The sequence below is a fragment of the Pogona vitticeps genome, chromosome 9, assembly GCF_051106095.1.
Source record: "Pogona vitticeps strain Pit_001003342236 chromosome 9, PviZW2.1, whole genome shotgun sequence".
Lineage (NCBI taxonomy): Eukaryota > Metazoa > Chordata > Lepidosauria > Squamata > Agamidae > Pogona > Pogona vitticeps.
In genome coordinates, this window is record NC_135791.1 from 27,924,401 (window position 1) to 27,944,407 (window position 20,007).

Here is a 20,007-nt window from a genome sequence, read left to right on the forward strand (position 1 = left end):
GGAGTTCTGTTTCCCGAGCGTCGAAGAAGGCGGGGTGGCGGGGGGGGGGCTAGAAAGAGGCGGGGAGGATGATGCGCGCCTTCCCCGCTTAGCAGCTGCTGCCAGAGAGCAGGAAACACCTGGAGGGGGGGCTCGTGAATCGGGTCCCTCTTCCGGTGTGAGGGCCCTGCCGAGTGGGGGAGGGGAGGGGAGGGGAGGGCGGAGGTGCAGGTGGGCATCGGGCAGGCGCCCCTGCGGGAGGGGCGGGCTGGGGCCCGAGCCCCCCCCCCCTTCCACCCATAGATTCAAGGCGCCCGGCAGGCAATGGAGCCACGCACACGCAGCCTCCCCACACACACACACACACACACCAGCACAGGGGGGCTGACGTTGCTCAGCGATGCAACAGGAGGGAACCGTCAGGGTGGGGGGGACCCACTTCGGGGCCCCCAACCGGCGTCCGGTGGTGCAGAGGCGGCCCTGGAGATGCCCCCCCCGGGGGAGGGTCCAAGGAGGGGCCCGGGCGAGGAGGCGGCCCCCGCGCTCTTCCCCGCCGCCGGAGGCAGGTCTTTTGTCAAGCGAAGGGCTCTGAATGGCTCGGACTCTTCGAGAGCAAAAGGCACCGCAAGGATCGCCCAGAGAGACGCCGATTCTTTTCGAGAACATCTGCCCCCCCCCCCCGCCGCCATCGCCGCCGGTCTTGTTCTCACGAGGTCCCAGGGCAGAGCAAGAACCTATAAAACCCCTTAATGTATACGAGGTGGTTGAGACGCACAACCGGGCAGGGCAGCTCCCACCCCGGACAGCCCCACCCCACCCCTGCGCCCACATGGCTGGCCCCCATGGAGAGCCCGACCCCCCCCCCCGTGGGGGACCAAGGGAAGGCAGAGCATCCCCACGCCTCCTTGGAGGGAGGGAGGGAGGGGGGCCGGCCATGGCCTCTCAGAAGACCTGGTGGTCCGGACAGTGGTTCAGCTCAGAGGGGGAAAGCAGATCTGTTTTGTAATTCCTGGATGGGAAATTGAGATTGTGTCCTTAACTGAATTAATTAAACCTACTTACTGAGGAGAAATAGAAACAAGAGTAAGCCTCGTTCTGGGGAAAAGGACGACCTGCTTGGATAAATTATTTCTTCATGTAGCAGAAACTCTAATTGGAATGAACTGCATTGTATCCATTAATTTTTTTTAAACTTCCAGACGTGATAATTGACAAGAAGATTTAATGTTCACTGTTGTTGCATGTTGACATTAAAAACAATCAAAGCACACCAGAATGTCATACATATCCCATATTTCCCTTGGAGACAGCAAAAGCCGAGACGCCGAAAACACTGAAATGCAAAGGTGTGGCAATTCCACCCGCTGGCTGTCCTGTGTTCAAGACACACAAGGGGGGTTCGGTCGGTCATGCTAGTGGAGCAGAGAGGGCTCTGTGAGGAAGCCCCAGAGCATCCGGTTGGGCCAGTCTTTTATGTCAGCGGTACTTGGATAGATCCGAAGGAGCCGCACATCCAGATTCACACTCCCCAGCCATGCCAGTTTGTCTCGGGGCCGTGCCGGGCCCAGGGTTCAAATGATGGGCACCTCGGCCTCTGATGGGCAGCATCTCCTGGCTCCAAAGTGCTTGCTTGGCTGTCGGAGTTCCAAAACCAGCTGGCGCCTCTCTTTTGCCTGCCCGGCGGGGTTTCCTCTTTTGGTTTGAACGGCTCCAAACCTTGCAGGCCAAGAACAGCGAGCCGGGGGGGGGGGCACAGAGGTGACCAGGAAGCAGCTCCCTTGGCAACCCTGTAGCTGAGCTATCTCTACTGCTCCCCCCTTTTAAGGACTCAGCAGAGAGAACCAGGGGTGCAAGGCTGGGGGGGGGGCGGCGGCTGGAGAACTGCTAAACCTAGAACTGTTTAGCAACCACAAACTAGCAGGAGCATACAGGAACAGGAACCATTTACCATTTTAAACAAACAAACAAAAAGATTCACATGTACTTTAAAAAGTGTATCTTTTTTTGAAGAAAACAGACACCCCATTTGGTCACCATAAACATTTAGAATCACAACGAGTGAAAACAGACAGGTCAAAAGCTAAACGGTGGCAACTTGCCTTGAAGCCAGCCAGGTGGGCTGCCTTTTCATCAGCACCCCCTGCTCTGGCCAGCACCCCACCCCACCCCGTCTCCCCAGGATCTGTGCCAGGGAAGGTTCTCTTCCCCCCCCAGCCCCCATTCAGCATCCCTAATGCTGCCATGGCCAGCCCCCTGATGCTTTTAACAGAAGATGCCAGGGAGAGAGGGACGGATCCTGGGAGAAAGCGAGGCTCTGGGCCTCAGTCCCACCAGAGGGTGTGGCAGCTGTCGGGAGGAGGACAAGAGGGAGGGGAGGCGGGAGGCTTCCCATTTATTAAACAGAATCACAATTTCTGCCTCCCCTTTGGAGGCTTTTTTGACCCACAAGGCCAACTGGGGGAGGGGGGCAGCCCTAAGATGGAGTGGCAGAAACTCATAGCAGAACAGACCTGCCTAAGAATTATGGTCTGGATCCAGACTCAGTCAGTTTGAGAAATGGAGCCAGGGAAATCAATGAGGCCATTTCATGGAGTCATGATAATGGATCAAAGCCCCAATGGCCTCATTGAGTCTCCTCCAGGGAGGAATGAGCCTGGGTCCCTCCAGTCAGCCTGGCTGGCCAGCCATTCATGCAGGCTGAGGTGTCTTTGGGAATTGGGGGCTGCAAAGCATCAAGGGGGGTGTCTGTCTGTCTGTCTGTGTGTGTCCTTCCAGATGGAGGAAGGAAGGCCTGGAGAAACCAAGCTGGCAACACCCTCTTGCACGGGGGGTGGGGGTGGGGGGGTGTCGGAATCCTGGCCTGCACACAGGATTGAGGGATAGAGGCCTTCAACAGGGCTAATCTGTTTTGGGCTGCAGCTCAATGCACCTCCGTTGCCATTTTACCCACCGGCAGGCAAACGGGCTTCTTCTGGAAATGGATGGGTTTCCAAAGGCAGAACATGATGGAAATGGGCTCTGTTGGACTCAATCCATGCTGGAGATCGGCTGGAAGAAGCTGGGTGGTGGTGGGGTGTTTGGAGGGGGGGGCAAGAGGAGCCAGAGGGTGATTCAGGCCTTCTTCAGCATCTTGGTGGTCTGGTTGTTGGCTTCGTTGATGCTAACCACGTTAGCGATGGCCTGGGGAAGAAAGGAAAAGGGGGAGGGGGAGGGGATAGGGGAGGGTTCAGCAGGAGAGGCTGGCCACCCTCCCTCTGACCGACTGACCGCACAGCCGTTTCAGCACCAGGCCTGGCTTGGCCGCCTGTCCAAAAGTAGGCAGCTGAGGCCCAAACAGCTCTCCCTCTGGGCCAGGCTAGAACTCCCATCCCCACCAGCTGGCTGGGAATGATGAGAGTTGTAGTCCAAGCTGCCCCAAGAGTGCCAGGCAGGACTTGGCAAGAGGATTCAACGGACGGTCCCCTGGTCTCCCCTCTTGGTGCTGCTTTTCTGTTTCTGTTAAAAGCGGAGGCTGGGGAACAGCCAAGGAGGAGGGAGGAGGCCCGCTGGTCTCTTTTAGGTCAAAGAGGCAAGGCCAGAATAGGGAGGGCTTTGCCCGTCTGGACCGGAGGCTTGATCGCCCTTGTCCTCTCTGCTCGCCTCTCCCTTCTCTGCCCACCACTGGATCCCCCGCTCTCACCTTCTCCCGAATGTTCTCCACCTGCTTGTTCTGGATGTCGATTTCATTGCTCACGTCCATGGCCATACTGCGCAGGTTGCTCAGCATACTCTCCACCTGGATCAGATTCTGCTCAATCTCTTCCTCCACATCATTTGTTTTCCTGCAAGAATGAAAACACAGGTAAAACTACCTGGGAAGGGGGTGACTGGTGCCAAGGTGAACCTGACGCCCTCCAAAGTGATGGGACTCCTCCCCACCCCCACCCCGGGGGCTGCCTGTCCATTCTCCCTAGTTTGCTTTGATCCAGATATGAGGGAGGGAGGGAGGGAGGGAGGGGAGGAAGGCTCCCTAAAATGCCTAAAGCTGCCTCACATAGAGGTGGGTGTCCAGCCCTCTGCTTCCTCCCTGCCAGCCACGGCTGATTCTCTCACATCTCCCCGTTAGACATGCTTGGATGAAGCAAAAGCTCCCTGTTGCCTCTCTGCCTGATTAGGCGATCGGACTTGCTCAGAAGAGGAATTCATTCAGAAAACATGGGCAGGGTCATTTCTCTTTCATGTGCTAAAAGGCGACCTTTACAAATTGTTTAAAATTCTACAGAAATGACAAGGAAGCACAGAACCACTTTTTGGAAGAGAGAAACTGCTATGTAAAATATATACCCTTGCAAATAATAATAAAAAGAAACAGCAAGAGTATAAATTTCCTGAAAAATAACAGTTATGCTCCTGAGCTGCAAGAAAAACATTTCCAATAAACCCTTGAGTTCCAACTCTGTTTCAAAAGAGAGGTTTCTCAGGTTCAACTTTCATTTTGCTTACAGTTTTTTGTTCAGTGGCGGGGAGAGAAAGAAAGGATTGATGAGGGTATTGAGGATGCTTGTTCCCATCACCCTTCAGGCTGGGAATGATGGCATTGTAAGTCAGAGATGTTTACACACACACACACACACTCCTCTTTCCTTACCGTGGAATGAATGGGCCACTCATCACCATTTGGTTCCCATCAGCCACCATGCAGGGCTGCCGAGAGACCACGTTTTCCTCGGTGCTGCCGGCTGCCGCCTTACTGGCCTCGAGGGCTTTTGAGCTCTTTAACCTATTTTCAAGAAAGAACACACGGGCAGATAGGAATTCAACAGGTGAAGTTACTTGTATCTTGCTGGGAAAGGAGAGTCCGGAGGGGAGGGAAGATCTGTGAAAGCCCTCCATTTGGGGGCCTGATGGGGAAAGTCAAATTCACAAAGGAAAACCAAGTCAGCAACTATTCATCATATAGGAGAACTGTTGAAAAGCCTCCTTCCTTCAAGGCAGTCTACCTTGGAACAACTGATGCGATGCTGGGGGAGGCAGTAATGTACTCTCTGTATCTAGTGCACATCTTAATTTCCAGGCTATAGTAAAGGTGGTCCCTATTGCCTTCACACCCTTTCCATCAACTTCCCAGAGGACCCTGCGGCAAACCACGGCCTCGAACCTGCTCCAGCAGCTGGTCTGAAAAGGAGCTTCTTTCCTCCATTTCCACAGAGAGACTTACTTGGCGCAAGGACAGGCAAAAAGGCCACAGCACTGGCCCATGTCCGTGAGGTTCTTCTCTGCCTCCTTCATGTCTTGGATGATCTGGTCCAAACCATCCTCAATCCGGTCCAGCTGCTCTGAGCAGGAAGAGAGGGAAGAGACACCGCCTGTGGGCCTCTGCCTCTGGAGGGAACCCAACAGGCACCTTCCTGGACATTCCCGGCCACTTCTGGACAGGGGAGGGGCGGTAGGGGGAATCCCTCTGCTGGGCATGTGTGCACACCCCCACCCACCCCAGAATTCACCTCCCATCCTTCCCCCTACCCCTGCTTTCCTGCTTCGTCAGCTGGTGGGACTTGATGATTCTCGAGGCACTTGTAAAAGCAAGGGCCCCCGTCTTCCTGAGATGTGCTGCTCTTTACCAGAGGCCCCTGTTTGAAAGGACCAGGAGCATTCGCACATGGTAACCTCCCCCCCCCCGTGCACACACACGCATGCATGCATATGAACATGCTCTCTGGCCTCCCCTTCCAGCCCACACACAGATCCAGCCCCCAATACAACTCCCAGAATCCTGAAAATCCTGTCTCTGGTTTAGCAGAGGCAAGGCAAACAGGGAGACTTTCCTCCCAGGTGTGAGGGGCATGGTTGGCAGGGCCAGGGGTGATTTTGAACGTGGAAGGAGGTCTACGTGAGCGCTGCTACACCAGGCACAAGCCTCGAGCCTTACCTCCCTGATCGTCCAGCATGACCAAAGTCTGAATTCCAGCATCTTTGCTCTGTTGGAAAAAAAACAGAAAAGGGCAAAAGTGCATTTGAGCCATTTCTAAACAATCTGTGGGAGTCTGAGAGAGATCACACACAAGAGCCAGGTGACCAGCCCAGAGGAAATTCTCAACTTTTTCCCAAAATGGATTCTTCATCAAGGAATCCCTATAAATCATGTTTTGTGAGTGCCCAGCTCAAAACGCATGTGCTCTAGAAAACAAGAGCCAAGAAAATAAACTGCATGCGAAACATACCCAAGACAGACGGGATTACAGCCTGAAGACCTGCTCCCCATGTTTAGGTAGAAGCCTCCTGCCATACATCCACCCTTGCCGAAAGAGCCTGAATTCCAAAGCAGACTTCCCGGTGCCCTCGCCAAGGAACAGGCAGTGGGACACCAAGGAGGAGGGAGATGAGCCTGCCGGCCGAGATGGGCCACCTCCTCGCCTACGTCACAGGCCAGCCTTCAGAGGAGGAGAGTCCCCGCTCCCCTGGACAGGCTGTGGCCAACCAACCCGGGCGTGGAAGAGGCCGGAAGAGACCTTTTGCCCTGGCTGGTTCCTTACCTTCTCGATATACTGCAGCATCCGCAGGGTGCTCTCCAAAGACTGGGGAGGGAGGGAGAAAGAACCAGAAGGCATTATTGGCAGAGGGCAGCCGGGGCTTCCCCATCAGCCACCCCACCCCAGCCGAGCTTCAGCGGAGGCCCCCTGGCTTTCTGTCAAAACTGCAGGGCTCTAGCTTGCCAAATGGAGAGGTTCTGCCAGAGCCGAAACTTCTCCCATCTTTGGATCATCCCCCAGACCTGTTCAGTCCATTTGGTTCAGCAATCTATCTATAACGGAGCATTTTGGCGGAGAGAAAACCCAGCCCCCAGCCCCAAAGAGGGGGAGACCCTCCGGACGGTCAGGGACTTCTAACCATTTGGATGGAGATCCTCTCTGTCCCTCTGGGAGGGCTCAGTCAGCCACTCGCAGTGGCTCAGGTGGCATCATTCAGACATTGTGGACACGAATCTCATCAGCCTCACCCAGTACTGGTGTCCAAAGGCACACGACTGACCTCATGGTTGATCTGATGGACGCGCTGCTCAAGGTTTTCTAAACCAGATCCCGCCACGCCGTTGGCTGCCATCTTGAGATCTTAAGCAGAAAAGCCAAGTGGGGCAGCTGGGCCTGTATGGAGAACTCCAAAGTCTCCTTCTGGAAAAGTGGGGCAAGTAAATGTACCTTCTTTATTCCTCAGCATGATTCTTTTGTTTTTGTACAGTTCTTTATTTAATTTTGCCAGGAGCAGCGATACGAAAGCCCCACTCTTCCCCGGCCGCCACCAACTTTACTGGCCGAGAATTGCTAACCCTGCGTAAAATGTACCTTCACAGGAACAAGGACCAAAAACCTGATTCAAAAACAAAACGAAACTGAGATTCCGATCTACTCACCAAGCACATTTTGAGAGACCCACCATCTCTATCCACTCCAAGCCCTTTGTCCAGGAGCCTCTTAAAAACCCCGAGGGCAGAAGACAGTGACCCGTCTTCCGGGCACCACAGGGAGCTTTGTCTGCAGAGCCCAGCCAGCTCTTCTTTCTTGATCTACTAAACCTTGGTCGTGGATCTTTTATTACTCTTCTCGTGGACACTCCTACCCAGGGGGAAAATCAAATCTAGGATGGGCAGATTCTGCCACAACTTTCCTGCCCCCACGCTGTGCCTCTTGTTTCTGCTCTGGCTCTCCATCCTTTCCAAACCATACAATTATTATGCCTGAAAAGGGCATCTGCCTGCTCCTCAGGAGAAGGAAGTGCCACCCACCTGCTGTGGCTCTACATTGTTTGCTGAATTAATGCATATTAAAAACAGGGGCTTTGTGTGCATTTATTTTTATCAGCAAAGAAGGGGGAGGGTTGCAGGAGGGGGAGGAGGGACACTTCTGCCAGCAAAGTGAAGGAGGGGATGGGAGAAGGAAAAGGAAGGTTATGCATATGGGTTTAGGAGTTACCAGGAGATGCTGGAAATTACTTGCTGGCAACATCCCACACGGGGGGGGGGGGAGAGGTAGACCCCTGCCAGACTGGGGGAGGGGGAGATGGCCAACATGCCTTGTGAAGTTAAAAGGCCTCCTTGCAAGATTAAATTGAAAAAAAGCAGCACATCTGAGGAGCCCTTTTGCTGGGGTGGCTTTATTGTCCTTCTCAGAAGAAGACTGGCTTTCCACCTGAGGCTGCTTTGACAGCCCACAGAACTGTTGCTTTGCGATGTGTGCAGAAAGGGAAGAGGTGTTCTGGAGAACACCTCACACTTCTCTACACACACACATACCAAGCCTCCTTCAACGGCACCAAGAAAATGTATTTATACCTTTTATTTTTCACCAAATGTGGGATGTACCAGGAGAGCTCCAGAAAATTCCCTCTTGTGCTACAAATCCCTCTGCTTGTGCTGGCCGGAGATTTCTGGGAGCTGTTGTCCGCACAAGCTCTGCCTGCCCAGCAGGGAACTGGCACAGCCTCGGGCCCACAGGGAACGTGGGTGAGGGCGGGGCGGTCATTTGGTCCAGGAGGGGCCCCTGGGATGCCCCCCTCCAAAAATAACCCCTGTGCAGAACCTTGCCTGAGTGCCATTGAAGCCTTACGGGATTGGGGCCCAGGATTCCTACATGGTTCTGTTTCCCCAGCCTCAAGAAGCACAGAGGACTAAAAGCAATGTCGCCTTTTGGTGCCTCCAGAGGCAAGGCAAAAGAGGCGCACACCTTTGCTCCCAAACAGACACTTCAGGTGCCTTTCCCATGCAGTCCAGAGGCAAGGCCAAAGAGGTGCACGCCTTTGCTCCCAAACAGGCACTTCAGGTGCCTTTCCCATGCAGTCCAGAGGCAAGGCCAAAGAGGTGCACACCTTTGCTCCCAAACAGGCACTTCAGGTGCCTTTCCCATGCAGTCCACAGGTAAGGCTAAAGGGGCGCACGCCTTTGCTCCCAAACAGGCACTTCAGGTGCCTTTCCCATACAGTCCAGAGGCAAGGCCAAAGAGGCGCACACCTTTGCTCCCAAACAGGCACTTCAGGTGCCTTTCCCATGCAGTCCACAGGTAAGGCTAAAGGGGCGCACGCCTTTGCTCCCAAACAGGCACTTCAGGTGCCTTTCCCATACAGTCCAGAGGCAAGGCCAAAGAGGCGCACACCTTTGCTCCCAAACAGGCACTTCAGGTGCCTTTCCCATGCAGTCCAGAGGCAAGGCCAAAGAGGCGCACGCCTTTGCTCCCAAACAGGCACTTCAGGTGCCTTTCCCATGCAGTCCAGAGGCAAGGCCAAAGAGGCGTATGCCTTTGCTCCCAAACAGGCACTTCAGGTGCCTTTCCCATTCAGTCCACAGGTAAGGCTAAAAGGGCGCACGACTTTGCTCCCAAACAGGCACTTCAGGTGCCTTTCCCATGCAGTCCAGAGGCAAGGCCAAAGAGGCGCATGCCTTTGCTCCCAAACAGGCACTTCAGGTGCCTTTCCCATGCAGTTCAGAGGCAAGGCCAAAGAGGCGCAGCCTTTGCTCCCAAACAGGCACTTCAGGTGCCTTTCCCATGCAGTCCAGAGGCAAGGCCAAAGAGGCGCACGCCTTTGCTCCCAAACAGGCACTTCAGGTGCCTTTCCCATGCAGTCCAGAGGCAAGGCCAAAGAGGCGCACGCCTTTGCTCCCAAACAGGCACTTCAGGTGCTTTTCCCATGCAGTCCAGAGGCAAGGCCAAAGAGGCGCACGCCTTTGCTCCCAAACAGGCACTTCAGGTGCCTTTCCCATGCAGTCCAGAGGCAAGGCCAAAGAGGCGCACGCCTTTGCTCCCAAACAGGCACTTCAGGTGCCTTTCCCATGCAGTCCAGAGGCAAGGCCAAAGAGGCGCACGCCTTTGCTCCCAAACAGGCACTTCAGGTGCCTTTCCCATGCAGTCCAGAGGCAAGGCCAAAGAGGCGTATGCCTTTGCTCCCAAACAGGCACTTCAGGTGCCTTTCCCATTCAGTCCACAGGTAAGGCTAAAGGGGCGCACGCCTTTGCTCCCAAACAGGCACTTCAGGTGCCTTTCCCATGCAGTCCAGAGGCAAGGCCAAAGAGGCGCATGCCTTTGCTCCCAAACAGGCACTTCAGGTGCCTTTCCCATGCAGTTCAGAGGCAAGGCCAAAGAGGCGCAGCCTTTGCTCCCAAACAGGCACTTCAGGTGCCTTTCCCATGCAGTCCAGAGGCAAGGCCAAAGAGGCGCACGCCTTTGCTCCCAAACAGGCACTTCAGGTGCTTTTCCTATGCAGTCCAGAGGCAAGGCCAAAGAGGCGCACGCCTTTGCTCCCAAACAGGCACTTCAGGTGCCTTTCCCATGCAGTCCAGAGGCAAGGCCAAAGAAGCGCACGCCTTTGCTCCCAAACAGGCACTTCAGGTGCCTTTCCCATGCAGTCCAGAGGCAAGGCCAAAGAGGCGCACGCCTTTGCTCCCAAACAGGCACTTCAGGTGCCTTTCCCATGCAGTCCAGAGGCAAGGCCAAAGAGGCGCAGCCTTTGCTCCCAAACAGGCACTTCAGGTGCCTTTCCCATGCAGTCCAGAGGCAAGGCCAAAGAGGCGCACGCCTTTGCTCCCAAACAGGCACTTCAGGTGCTTTTCCTATGCAGTCCAGAGGCAAGGCCAAAGAGGCGCACGCCTTTGCTCCCAAACAGGCACTTCAGGTGCCTTTCCCATGCAGTCCAGAGGCAAGGCCAAAGAGGCGCACGCCTTTGCTCCCAAACAGGCACTTCAGGTGCCTTTCCCATGCAGTCCAGAGGCAAGGCCAAAGAGGCGCACGCCTTTGCTCCCAAACAGGCACTTCAGGTGCCTTTCCCATGCAGTCCAGAGGCAAGGCCAAAGAGGCGTATGCCTTTGCTCCCAAACAGGCACTTCAGGTGCCTTTCCCATTCAGTCCACAGGTAAGGCTAAAGGGGCGCACGCCTTTGCTCCCAAACAGGCACTTCAGGTGCCTTTCCCATGCAGTCCAGAGGCAAGGCCAAAGAGGCGCATGCCTTTGCTCCCAAACAGGCACTTCAGGTGCCTTTCCCATGCAGTTCAGAGGCAAGGCCAAAGAGGCGCAGCCTTTGCTCCCAAACAGGCACTTCAGGTGCCTTTCCCATGCAGTCCAGAGGCAAGGCCAAAGAGGGGCACGCCTTTGCTCCCAAACAGGCACTTCAGGTGCCTTTCCCATGCAGTCCAGAGGCAAGGCCAAAGAGGCGCACGCCTTTGCTCCCAAACAGGCACTTCAGGTGCTTTTCCCATGCAGTCCAGAGGCAAGGCCAAAGAGGCGCACGCCTTTGCTCCCAAACAGGCACTTCAGGTGCCTTTCCCATGCAGTCCAGAGGCAAGGCCAAAGAGGCGCACGCCTTTGCTCCCAAACAGGCACTTCAGGTGCCTTTCCCATGCAGTCCAGAGGCAAGGCCAAAGAGGCGCACGCCTTTGCTCCCAAACAGGCACTTCAGGTGCCTTTCCCATGCAGTCCAGAGGCAAGGCCAAAGAGGCGTATGCCTTTGCTCCCAAACAGGCACTTCAGGTGCCTTTCCCATTCAGTCCACAGGTAAGGCTAAAGGGGCGCACGCCTTTGCTCCCAAACAGGCACTTCAGGTGCCTTTCCCATGCAGTCCAGAGGCAAGGCCAAAGAGGCGCATGCCTTTGCTCCCAAACAGGCACTTCAGGTGCCTTTCCCATGCAGTCCAGAGGCAAGGCCAAAGAGGCGCAGCCTTTGCTCCCAAACAGGCACTTCAGGTGCCTTTCCCATGCAGTCCAGAGGCAAGGCCAAAGAGGCGCACGCCTTTGCTCCCAAACAGGCACTTCAGGTGCCTTTCCCATGCAGTCCAGAGGCAAGGCCAAAGAGGCGCACGCCTTTGCTCCCAAACAGGCACTTCAGGTGCTTTTCCCATGCAGTCCAGAGGCAAGGCCAAAGAGGCGCACGCCTTTGCTCCCAAACAGGCACTTCAGGTGCCTTTCCCATGCAGTCCAGAGGCAAGGCCAAAGAGGCGCACGCCTTTGCTCCCAAACAGGCACTTCAGGTGCCTTTCCCATGCAGTCCAGAGGCAAGGCCAAAGAGGCGCACGCCTTTGCTTCCAAACAGGCACTTCAGGTGCCTTTCCCATGCAGTCCAGAGGCAAGGCCAAAGAGGCGTATGCCTTTGCTCCCAAACAGGCACTTCAGGTGCCTTTCCCATTCAGTCCACAGGTAAGGCTAAAGGGGCGCACGCCTTTGCTCCCAAACAGGCACTTCAGGTGCCTTTCCCATGCAGTCCAGAGGCAAGGCCAAAGAGGCGCATGCCTTTGCTCCCAAACAGGCACTTCAGGTGCCTTTCCCATGCAGTTCAGAGGCAAGGCCAAAGAGGCGCAGCCTTTGCTCCCAAACAGGCACTTCAGGTGCCTTTCCCATGCAGTCCAGAGGCAAGGCCAAAGAGGCGCACGCCTTTGCTCCCAAACAGGCACTTCAGGTGCTTTTCCTATGCAGTCCAGAGGCAAGGCCAAAGAGGCGCACGCCTTTGCTCCCAAACAGGCACTTCAGGTGCCTTTCCCATGCAGTCCAGAGGCAAGGCCAAAGAGGCGCACGCCTTTGCTCCCAAACAGGCACTTCAGGTGCCTTTCCCATGCAGTCCAGAGGCAAGGCCAAAGAGGCGCACGCCTTTGCTCCCAAACAGGCACTTCAGGTGCCTTTCCCATGCAGTCCAGAGGCAAGGCCAAAGAGGCGCAGCCTTTGCTCTCAAACAGGCACTTCAGGTGCCTTTCCCATGCAGTCCAGAGGCAAGGCCAAAGAGGCGCACGCCTTTGCTCCCAAACAGGCACTTCAGGTGCTTTTCCTATGCAGTCCAGAGGCAAGGCCAAAGAGGCGCACGCCTTTGCTCCCAAACAGGCACTTCAGGTGCCTTTCCCATGCAGTCCAGAGGCAAGGCCAAAGAGGCGCACGCCTTTGCTCCCAAACAGGCACTTCAGGTGCCTTTCCCATGCAGTCCAGAGGCAAGGCCAAAGAGGCGCACGCCTTTGCTCCCAAACAGGCACTTCAGGTGCCTTTCCCATGCAGTCCAGAGGCAAGGCCAAAGAGGCGTATGCCTTTGCTCCCAAACAGGCACTTCAGGTGCCTTTCCCATTCAGTCCACAGGTAAGGCTAAAGGGGCGCACGCCTTTGCTCCCAAACAGGCACTTCAGGTGCCTTTCCCATGCAGTCCAGAGGCAAGGCCAAAGAGGCGCATGCCTTTGCTCCCAAACAGGCACTTCAGGTGCCTTTCCCATGCAGTTCAGAGGCAAGGCCAAAGAGGCGCAGCCTTTGCTCCCAAACAGGCACTTCAGGTGCCTTTCCCATGCAGTCCAGAGGCAAGGCCAAAGAGGCGCACGCCTTTGCTCCCAAACAGGCACTTCAGGTGCCTTTCCCATGCAGTCCAGAGGCAAGGCCAAAGAGGCGCACGCCTTTGCTCCCAAACAGGCACTTCAGGTGCTTTTCCCATGCAGTCCAGAGGCAAGGCCAAAGAGGCGCACGCCTTTGCTCCCAAACAGGCACTTCAGGTGCCTTTCCCATGCAGTCCAGAGGCAAGGCCAAAGAGGCGCACGCCTTTGCTCCCAAACAGGCACTTCAGGTGCCTTTCCCATGCAGTCCAGAGGCAAGGCCAAAGAGGCGCACGCCTTTGCTCCCAAACAGGCACTTCAGGTGCCTTTCCCATGCAGTCCAGAGGCAAGGCCAAAGAGGCGTATGCCTTTGCTCCCAAACAGGCACTTCAGGTGCCTTTCCCATTCAGTCCACAGGTAAGGCTAAAGGGGCGCACGCCTTTGCTCCCAAACAGGCACTTCAGGTGCCTTTCCCATGCAGTCCAGAGGCAAGGCCAAAGAGGCGCATGCCTTTGCTCCCAAACAGGCACTTCAGGTGCCTTTCCCATGCAGTCCAGAGGCAAGGCCAAAGAGGCGCACGCCTTTGCTCCCAAACAGGCACTTCAGGTGCCTTTCCCATGCAGTCCAGAGGCAAGGCCAAAGAGGCGCACGCCTTTGCTCCCAAACAGGCATTTCAGGTGCCTTTCCCATTCAGTCCACAGGTAAGGCTAAAGGGGCGCACACCTTTGCTCCCAAACAGGCACTTCAGGTGCCTTTCCCATGCAGTCCAGAGGCAGGGAAGGGCCACACCCGCAGCCCAGCTCTTCCCTGGATTACTATCCAGATGTAGAAAAAATATGGCAGAGCTCTGTTCAACACTGTTTTGCATAGCATGGTTAATTTCCAACTTGCCAAGAGTCATCTATAGTTGCCTCTGTTGTGGCCACAATGCCCAGAATGTGAGGTTGCCAAATATAACAAAAAAAAAAAAATGAAACACATGGATTGCCTTCACACCTCAGTGTTGCAGGTTCTGCGATAAAGATTTCTACGCACTTAAAATGCAGACTGCTGAGGTACACCTTCTGAAAATGGAGGGGTTGGGGGGGGAAAGGCATCAATGAAGGGAAGTAAGTAGAATGTACTCAACAGAGTGAAGGTCCTTGATCGGCACTTATTTTCAAGCACGCTTCATTCTAACTGTGATGCACACAATACAAGAGATCAGTTACAAACCATGTAAAACCAAAGCTTGTCGGAGGAGCAAAGGAGCTGCAAGACAAGAGACCAATGAACCTTTACCCTAAATATGTCTCCAGAACAACAGCCTTTCAAAGCGTAGGGCCAGTCTGGAACCTTCAAGGGTGGGGCAGAAATGCTAGAATGATTCCACCAGGAAAGAAGGAAAAAAGGGGTACCTTCTGCCTGTCAGTCATGTAGAAGCCTCTCCCTGGAAAGGGGCAATAATGGTAACTACTACTACTGCAACCAGCGCCTCAGAACTGCAAAACTGGAAGTAACCCTATGATTCATCGAGTCCGGCTCCTGTCAAGCAGGCATCAAGGGGGAATCAAATTCCCAGCCTCTGGTTTCATAACCAGAGACCTAAACCACTGAGCTATCTATCCAACAGTTCTAGTTAAAGCCTTTGGCTGCTGGAAACTGGGAGATCTGAGTTCAAGTTCCCAATGAACCAGGAAAAAACGGTCTGACTGAGAGGGGACCTTTCACTCCCTCCCTCCTGCCCCACCCCCACCCCGCCCCCCAACTGCCTTGCAAGGTTAAGGGGATGACAGAGAGAATATTACAGGAAAGTTGGGACACTGATGTAGTAAACAAAAGATAAGGAGTACCTGTGCCAGGCCTCGATGTTCACAGTAGGAAGCTCGCTAAGGAAAGGCCAGGAACGACTTGATGCACCTTTAATTCCTCAAACTTGCAGGAGGACTCAGGTTGCAAAGAAAAGCTTTTGGGTCCAAGCCGGGGGGGGGGGGTTGCAAAAGGCTGGGGACGGCCCGCCTCAGCATCTCCTCTTGCTGCAGACCCCTCCCCAAGGTTCCTATTCTCCCCCAGCCTCTCTCCCCCCCCCGCCGCCACCACTGGAGCCAAAACGTCCTTCCAGAAACAACGGGGAGACCGCGCACCCACCCACCCCCGACCCCGGAGACGCCCTGCCGCTCCCTGCTTCTCCGCAGACCGAGACCCTCTCCAGACCGACGACGCGGGACCCTCGCGGGAGCCCCCCGGGCTTCTCCTTCCCTTCCTTTCCCCTCTCCTTCTTGGATGGGAATCCCATGGACGTCCCCTTCCCACCCACACCCTTCTGCCCTTAGGGAGAGACGCAGCCGGAGAAAAACTTGCGCAGTTGCCAAACCACCAGCAACAGGTTGCCGCGCAGCGAGGGGGAAGAGAGCCGGGCAAATCCGCCCCCAAGGAGCGCACAAACGCTCGCAGGTGGCGGAGAGCTGAGCGGGAGCGCCGGGCGCCTTCTCCCTGCCGGTTAGGCTCAGCGTCCCGGCGCAGGATCGGGCGCAAATGTTTCCAGGGCTCCTCACTTTCTCCAAGAAAGCTCCGGGAGCCCTGCCCGCTATCCCCAGGTTTCCTTGCCCCGGTCCGCGGTCCAACTTTTACCTGTTGTTACCTCTCCTTTTCCTCTCACCCCTCCGGGGTCCGGACTCCGGGCTTTGCTTCCTCCCGGACCCCAAGTAAGTAAGCGAGCGAGCGAGCGAGCCAGGCAGCAGCCGGCGCTCGGGATGGAGAGCCAGCCACGCCCCTCATCCAAGAAAGGCGTGGCTGCTCGCTCTGGCCCCGCCTCCGAAGCCCCTTCATTGGGCGGGAAGCCCGAAAGGCGGCGGGGGAAAGCCTCTCATTGGCGCCGGGCTGAAGAAAGGGTACGGGCGGGGCAGGCGCTGCTTGGGGCTTGTGGTACCCGCTCTGGCGGCCTCCTCCCCTCCCTCCAGGGGATGCGGTTGCCGGGGCAACCAGAGGACAAGAGCCCGGAGGGATGGCGAAGGGCACCCGCCGCGGGCTCCCGGGCGACCCTCCGGCTGGCAAGTCGGGGTGGACCTTCAGGGAGCCACAGGGGATCGGGGCCTCCGGGGAGGGTGTCAAGAGGGCAGGAGGGCGGCACCTCCCAAGCCTCTTGGTAACCTGGCAGGGTAACCCAGGCAACCTGGACATCTCGGTAACCTGGGGCAACCGAGAAGTCTTGGCAATCCAGCAGCTCAGAAGGCTTTGTCACCGGGGCAACCTAGGGCCATTGCTTGCATTAAGGTCCTGAGGAGGAAGAGGAGGAGGAGGAGGAGGAGAAACACACACACACACACACACGCACACACACACACACACACACACAGATTCTGGTCACACCATCCCTTCTCAACATTGAGAGAGGGAAAACTGGCCTCACCAGGAGAATTAAAACTGCTCATCAAACTTTGACAGACCAACCAACCAACCACCCAGGCCTGTCTTTTCCTTCGTTATCTTTTGGTTAAATCAGTAGAGTTCTTGAAGGGTTTTGTTGATTTGTTTAAGGATAAAAAAGTTGCCAGATTGATGGTTAAAATGAGTTCGAAGGAGAAGATTATAGCAAAACGTCAAACTAATAAATTATTATGGAACAATTAAATCCAATTAGACAGATGGACTAATGAATGGTTGAGGATTAATGGCAAATGTAAAGCATGTACTAATTATGAACAATTTCAATAATCACATGAAGACAAGCAGAAGGAAGCTTTGAAGAAGGGAGTAGTAAGTAAAATTTATTACCTAATTTTGGATCGGGAGGAAAATGAGATTGAAACAGAAGGATTGAAATCAATTTGGGAATATGATTTAAAGACAGAAATTAGAACAGAGGATTGGATAAAAATTTGAAAGATGAGAGTTCTAAGATTAATGTCGGTAAGGTAGTACATGACTCCAGTGAAAATGAACATAATAAACTCAGATTATTCTAAGGCCTGTTGGAAATGTGATGAAGAAATTGGCACGTGGTTCTGAAGGAAATCAACCCTGAGTGCTCACTGGAAGGACAGATCCTGAAGCTGAGGCTTCAATACTTTGGCCATCTCATCAGAAGAGAAGACTCCCTGGAAAAGACCATGATGTTGGGAAAGTCTGAAGGCAAGAGGAGAAGGGGATGACAGAGGACGAGATGGTTGGACAGTGTCATTGAAGCTACCAACATAAATTTGACCCAACTCCGGGAAGCAGTGGAAGGCAGGTGTGCTCTGGTCTATGGGGTAATGGAGTCAGACATGACTTAATGACTAAACAATAAACAACAATATCATATGTGGTGGGAGAGTAAATTGATTCAGAAATTTTGGAAATTGATTTTTAAGGAAATATGTGATATATTTGGAAAAGATATTGAATTTAACTCAAAATTTCTTTGCTGCCAATTTTTGATAATATAAAACATGATTATTACTCAAAGGAATTGATTTCTAATTTTATGACAAGTGCTGGATTATTAATAGCTAGATACTGGAAAGACAAACATGATATCAGAAGATTGGTATAATGAAGTATGGGACATTTAAATGACAAATTGATTACTGATCTAAAGATGAAATAAGTTTGAATATTTTTATGCTATTTGGGGTAGATTTATTGAATTTGTATTAGTGAAAGGAAAGGGGAAAGCCCCTAAGCAACAATCAATACAATTTTGGAAAATAAGTTCATAAGAAAAGAATTACTCCAAAGGGTCCCATGGGTATGGGGGTGCACTGGGTTTTAGATTGTTAGTCAGTATTTTGTATTGTTTTGTATTGATGTATTTGTTTTGGAAAATAATGATAAAAAATAAATAAATCAGTAGAGTTCTGAACAAGCCTCTTGTGAAAAGATATTGCAATATTTTATTGTGTTGCACCACTAGGGTCAAACTAGAGAAGACTCTGGGGATGCATTGTATCAACACACAGAGACACACTTCTGTCAAAGTCCCATCTTGGGTCTGAGACCAGCCCCTAAGTCCACCCAGTAGTCTTTGTCGCCATTATCTGGAAACTAGAAGACGCTGCTATGTAAACCCCATATTTCCCTCTTTAAATAACTTCTCCTGCATAGATTTGACTGTAAGTCACTTCAAAAGCAAATCTCAGAAAACAAGAGAAAGCTGTCCCTCTGGTGGCCTCCATCTGCATCACCACCACCCCATCTTCAAAATGAGTATGAGGCCCTTCTCCCTTACAAGGGAGCACACAGAGAACTCTCTGAATACCCCATTGTGCTAAATAGGGTTGTTGCTGGCTACCCCTGGCAGTGCATGGATGCCAACCGCAGCCCTGTTCGGGACAGGAGTCCCCCACCCCACCCCCAGCTCCAATCCCAAAGGTGCAGAGGGGATGCAGCCACATGAAGGGCTTCCTGGGCTTTCCCTCCCTGCCAGGGGAAGCAGGGTGGCAGCCAAGTGGAAAGCACAAGAGACCCGAGCAGTGAAAGGGTAATGCTTGCTTCTCCCGTTTCGTTCTTGTTGCTACTGAGAGTCTACTACTGAGCTTTGGGAAAACAGAGTGGGTGGGAGAGAGAGAGAGTGACGGGGGGGGGGGCTGGCACGCCTGGAGGCTAGTCTTGGCCCAGCCACAGTTGCCAGGAAATGGGAAGAAACCCCTTCGCTGCCTTGCACAACTGGAAACTTTTAAAAGGCACTCGCTCTGTCTGTCCCTCAAACCTCCTAAGCCCGTTCACAGCCTTGGGCTGAATAAACAGGTCACCAAATCGGCAGCAGCCGCTATTTCTGGAAGCCTCTTCCCAAAGACTCCTCTTGTGGCCTGGCAAGAAGGACAGGTTTTGTTTGGCACAAGTGCCTGTGGCCTGTTCACCAGGTGGCAGCCCGTCCCGTCCCGTCCCGTCCCATGGATGGAGCGTGGCCCCCTGTGGAAGATGGCACTCCATGGATCTCTACGGGAACGGTGGGGCTGCAGACCCCCAAATGCTTGCCTCAAGGAATACCGGTTGGTCTTCAAGGACCGTCCTTTGCTGCTGCAACCGCCCAACACAGCTACCCGCTTGGAGCAGACCTGGTGAGCTGCCAGAAGGATATGGCGTGGCCTCCGTGCTGGACCGAGGCAGGGGGTCGATCCAGGCCCTTCTAGGCCCCCGCAGAGCCATGGAAGTCATGGAGCCGGTCACCTTCTCATGACCTAACCCACCCCACAGGACTGTTGTGGGAAGCAGTGGGGAGGAGGGAAGCCACCTCCTACGCCATAGAAGCAACCGGAGAGCTAGTGCCGGGCAGTGGGCAGAGTGCTGGATTGGGACTCAGGAGCTGTGGGTTCGAGTCCTCCCCTTTACGCACCGCAAGAGGCATTATTGCCACCCACTTCCCCACCTTTTCACAGCTCAGAAACAGGGATCTGCCCATCTTTCCCCGGACGAAGCCACGCTCTGAAGCCACTAGAAGAACCACCACGAGAGGCCATCTGCCAAGGGGACGGGTTGGCACAGTCAGGCCCAGAAAGCTCAGGGACATGCAGGGCTGGCTCTGCTGTGCCGTCTCTCCTGGAAAGGAGAAGGTGGGACCCTTTTGCCATCCTGAAAGGCAAGGGGTGCATCCCTGCCCCCACTGCCTTTCCCTTTCGAGGGGGGGGAGAAGCCCCTGGCAAAAGGATGCTGAGCAGGGCCTTCCCCCACCTGCATGAAAAAGCAGCGTGGTGCAACAAAAGTGGACAAGGGACGTTGGAGGCCCAAAGCCTTCATCCTTCTCCGGGGGGGGGGGGCGCACACAATCCTTTTTACATC

The 20,007-nt window shown here is 54.3% G+C and overlaps 1 protein-coding gene across 6 annotated transcripts; it reads right to left on the reverse strand.

Moving 5' to 3' along the window:
• Positions 1 to 1,184: 1,184 nt before the first annotated feature.
• LOC110075767 (synaptosomal-associated protein 25) lies at positions 1,185 to 19,618 on the reverse strand. Of its 6 annotated transcripts, none has more exons than XM_072979693.2 (8): positions 19,598 to 19,618; positions 6,988 to 7,127; positions 6,492 to 6,533; positions 5,888 to 5,936; positions 5,177 to 5,294; positions 4,607 to 4,738; positions 3,659 to 3,800; positions 1,185 to 3,159 (listed from the first exon to the last, which is right to left on the reverse strand). In XM_072979693.2, the coding sequence occupies exons 2-8, from the start codon at positions 7,057 to 7,059 to the stop codon at positions 3,091 to 3,093; spliced, it is 624 nt and encodes a 207-aa protein (XP_072835794.1). In that variant the 5' UTR covers positions 7,060 to 7,127; positions 19,598 to 19,618; the 3' UTR covers positions 1,185 to 3,090. The 6 variants fall into 6 exon arrangements, with proteins under 6 accessions (XP_072835794.1, XP_020642951.1, XP_020642950.1 ...); XM_020787292.3 differs by lacking the exon at positions 19,598 to 19,618 and adding an exon at positions 15,880 to 16,040 and having other exon boundaries at positions 6,988 to 7,124; XM_020787291.3 differs by lacking the exon at positions 19,598 to 19,618 and adding an exon at positions 15,880 to 16,039.
• Between the last annotated feature and the right edge of the window lie 389 nt (positions 19,619 to 20,007).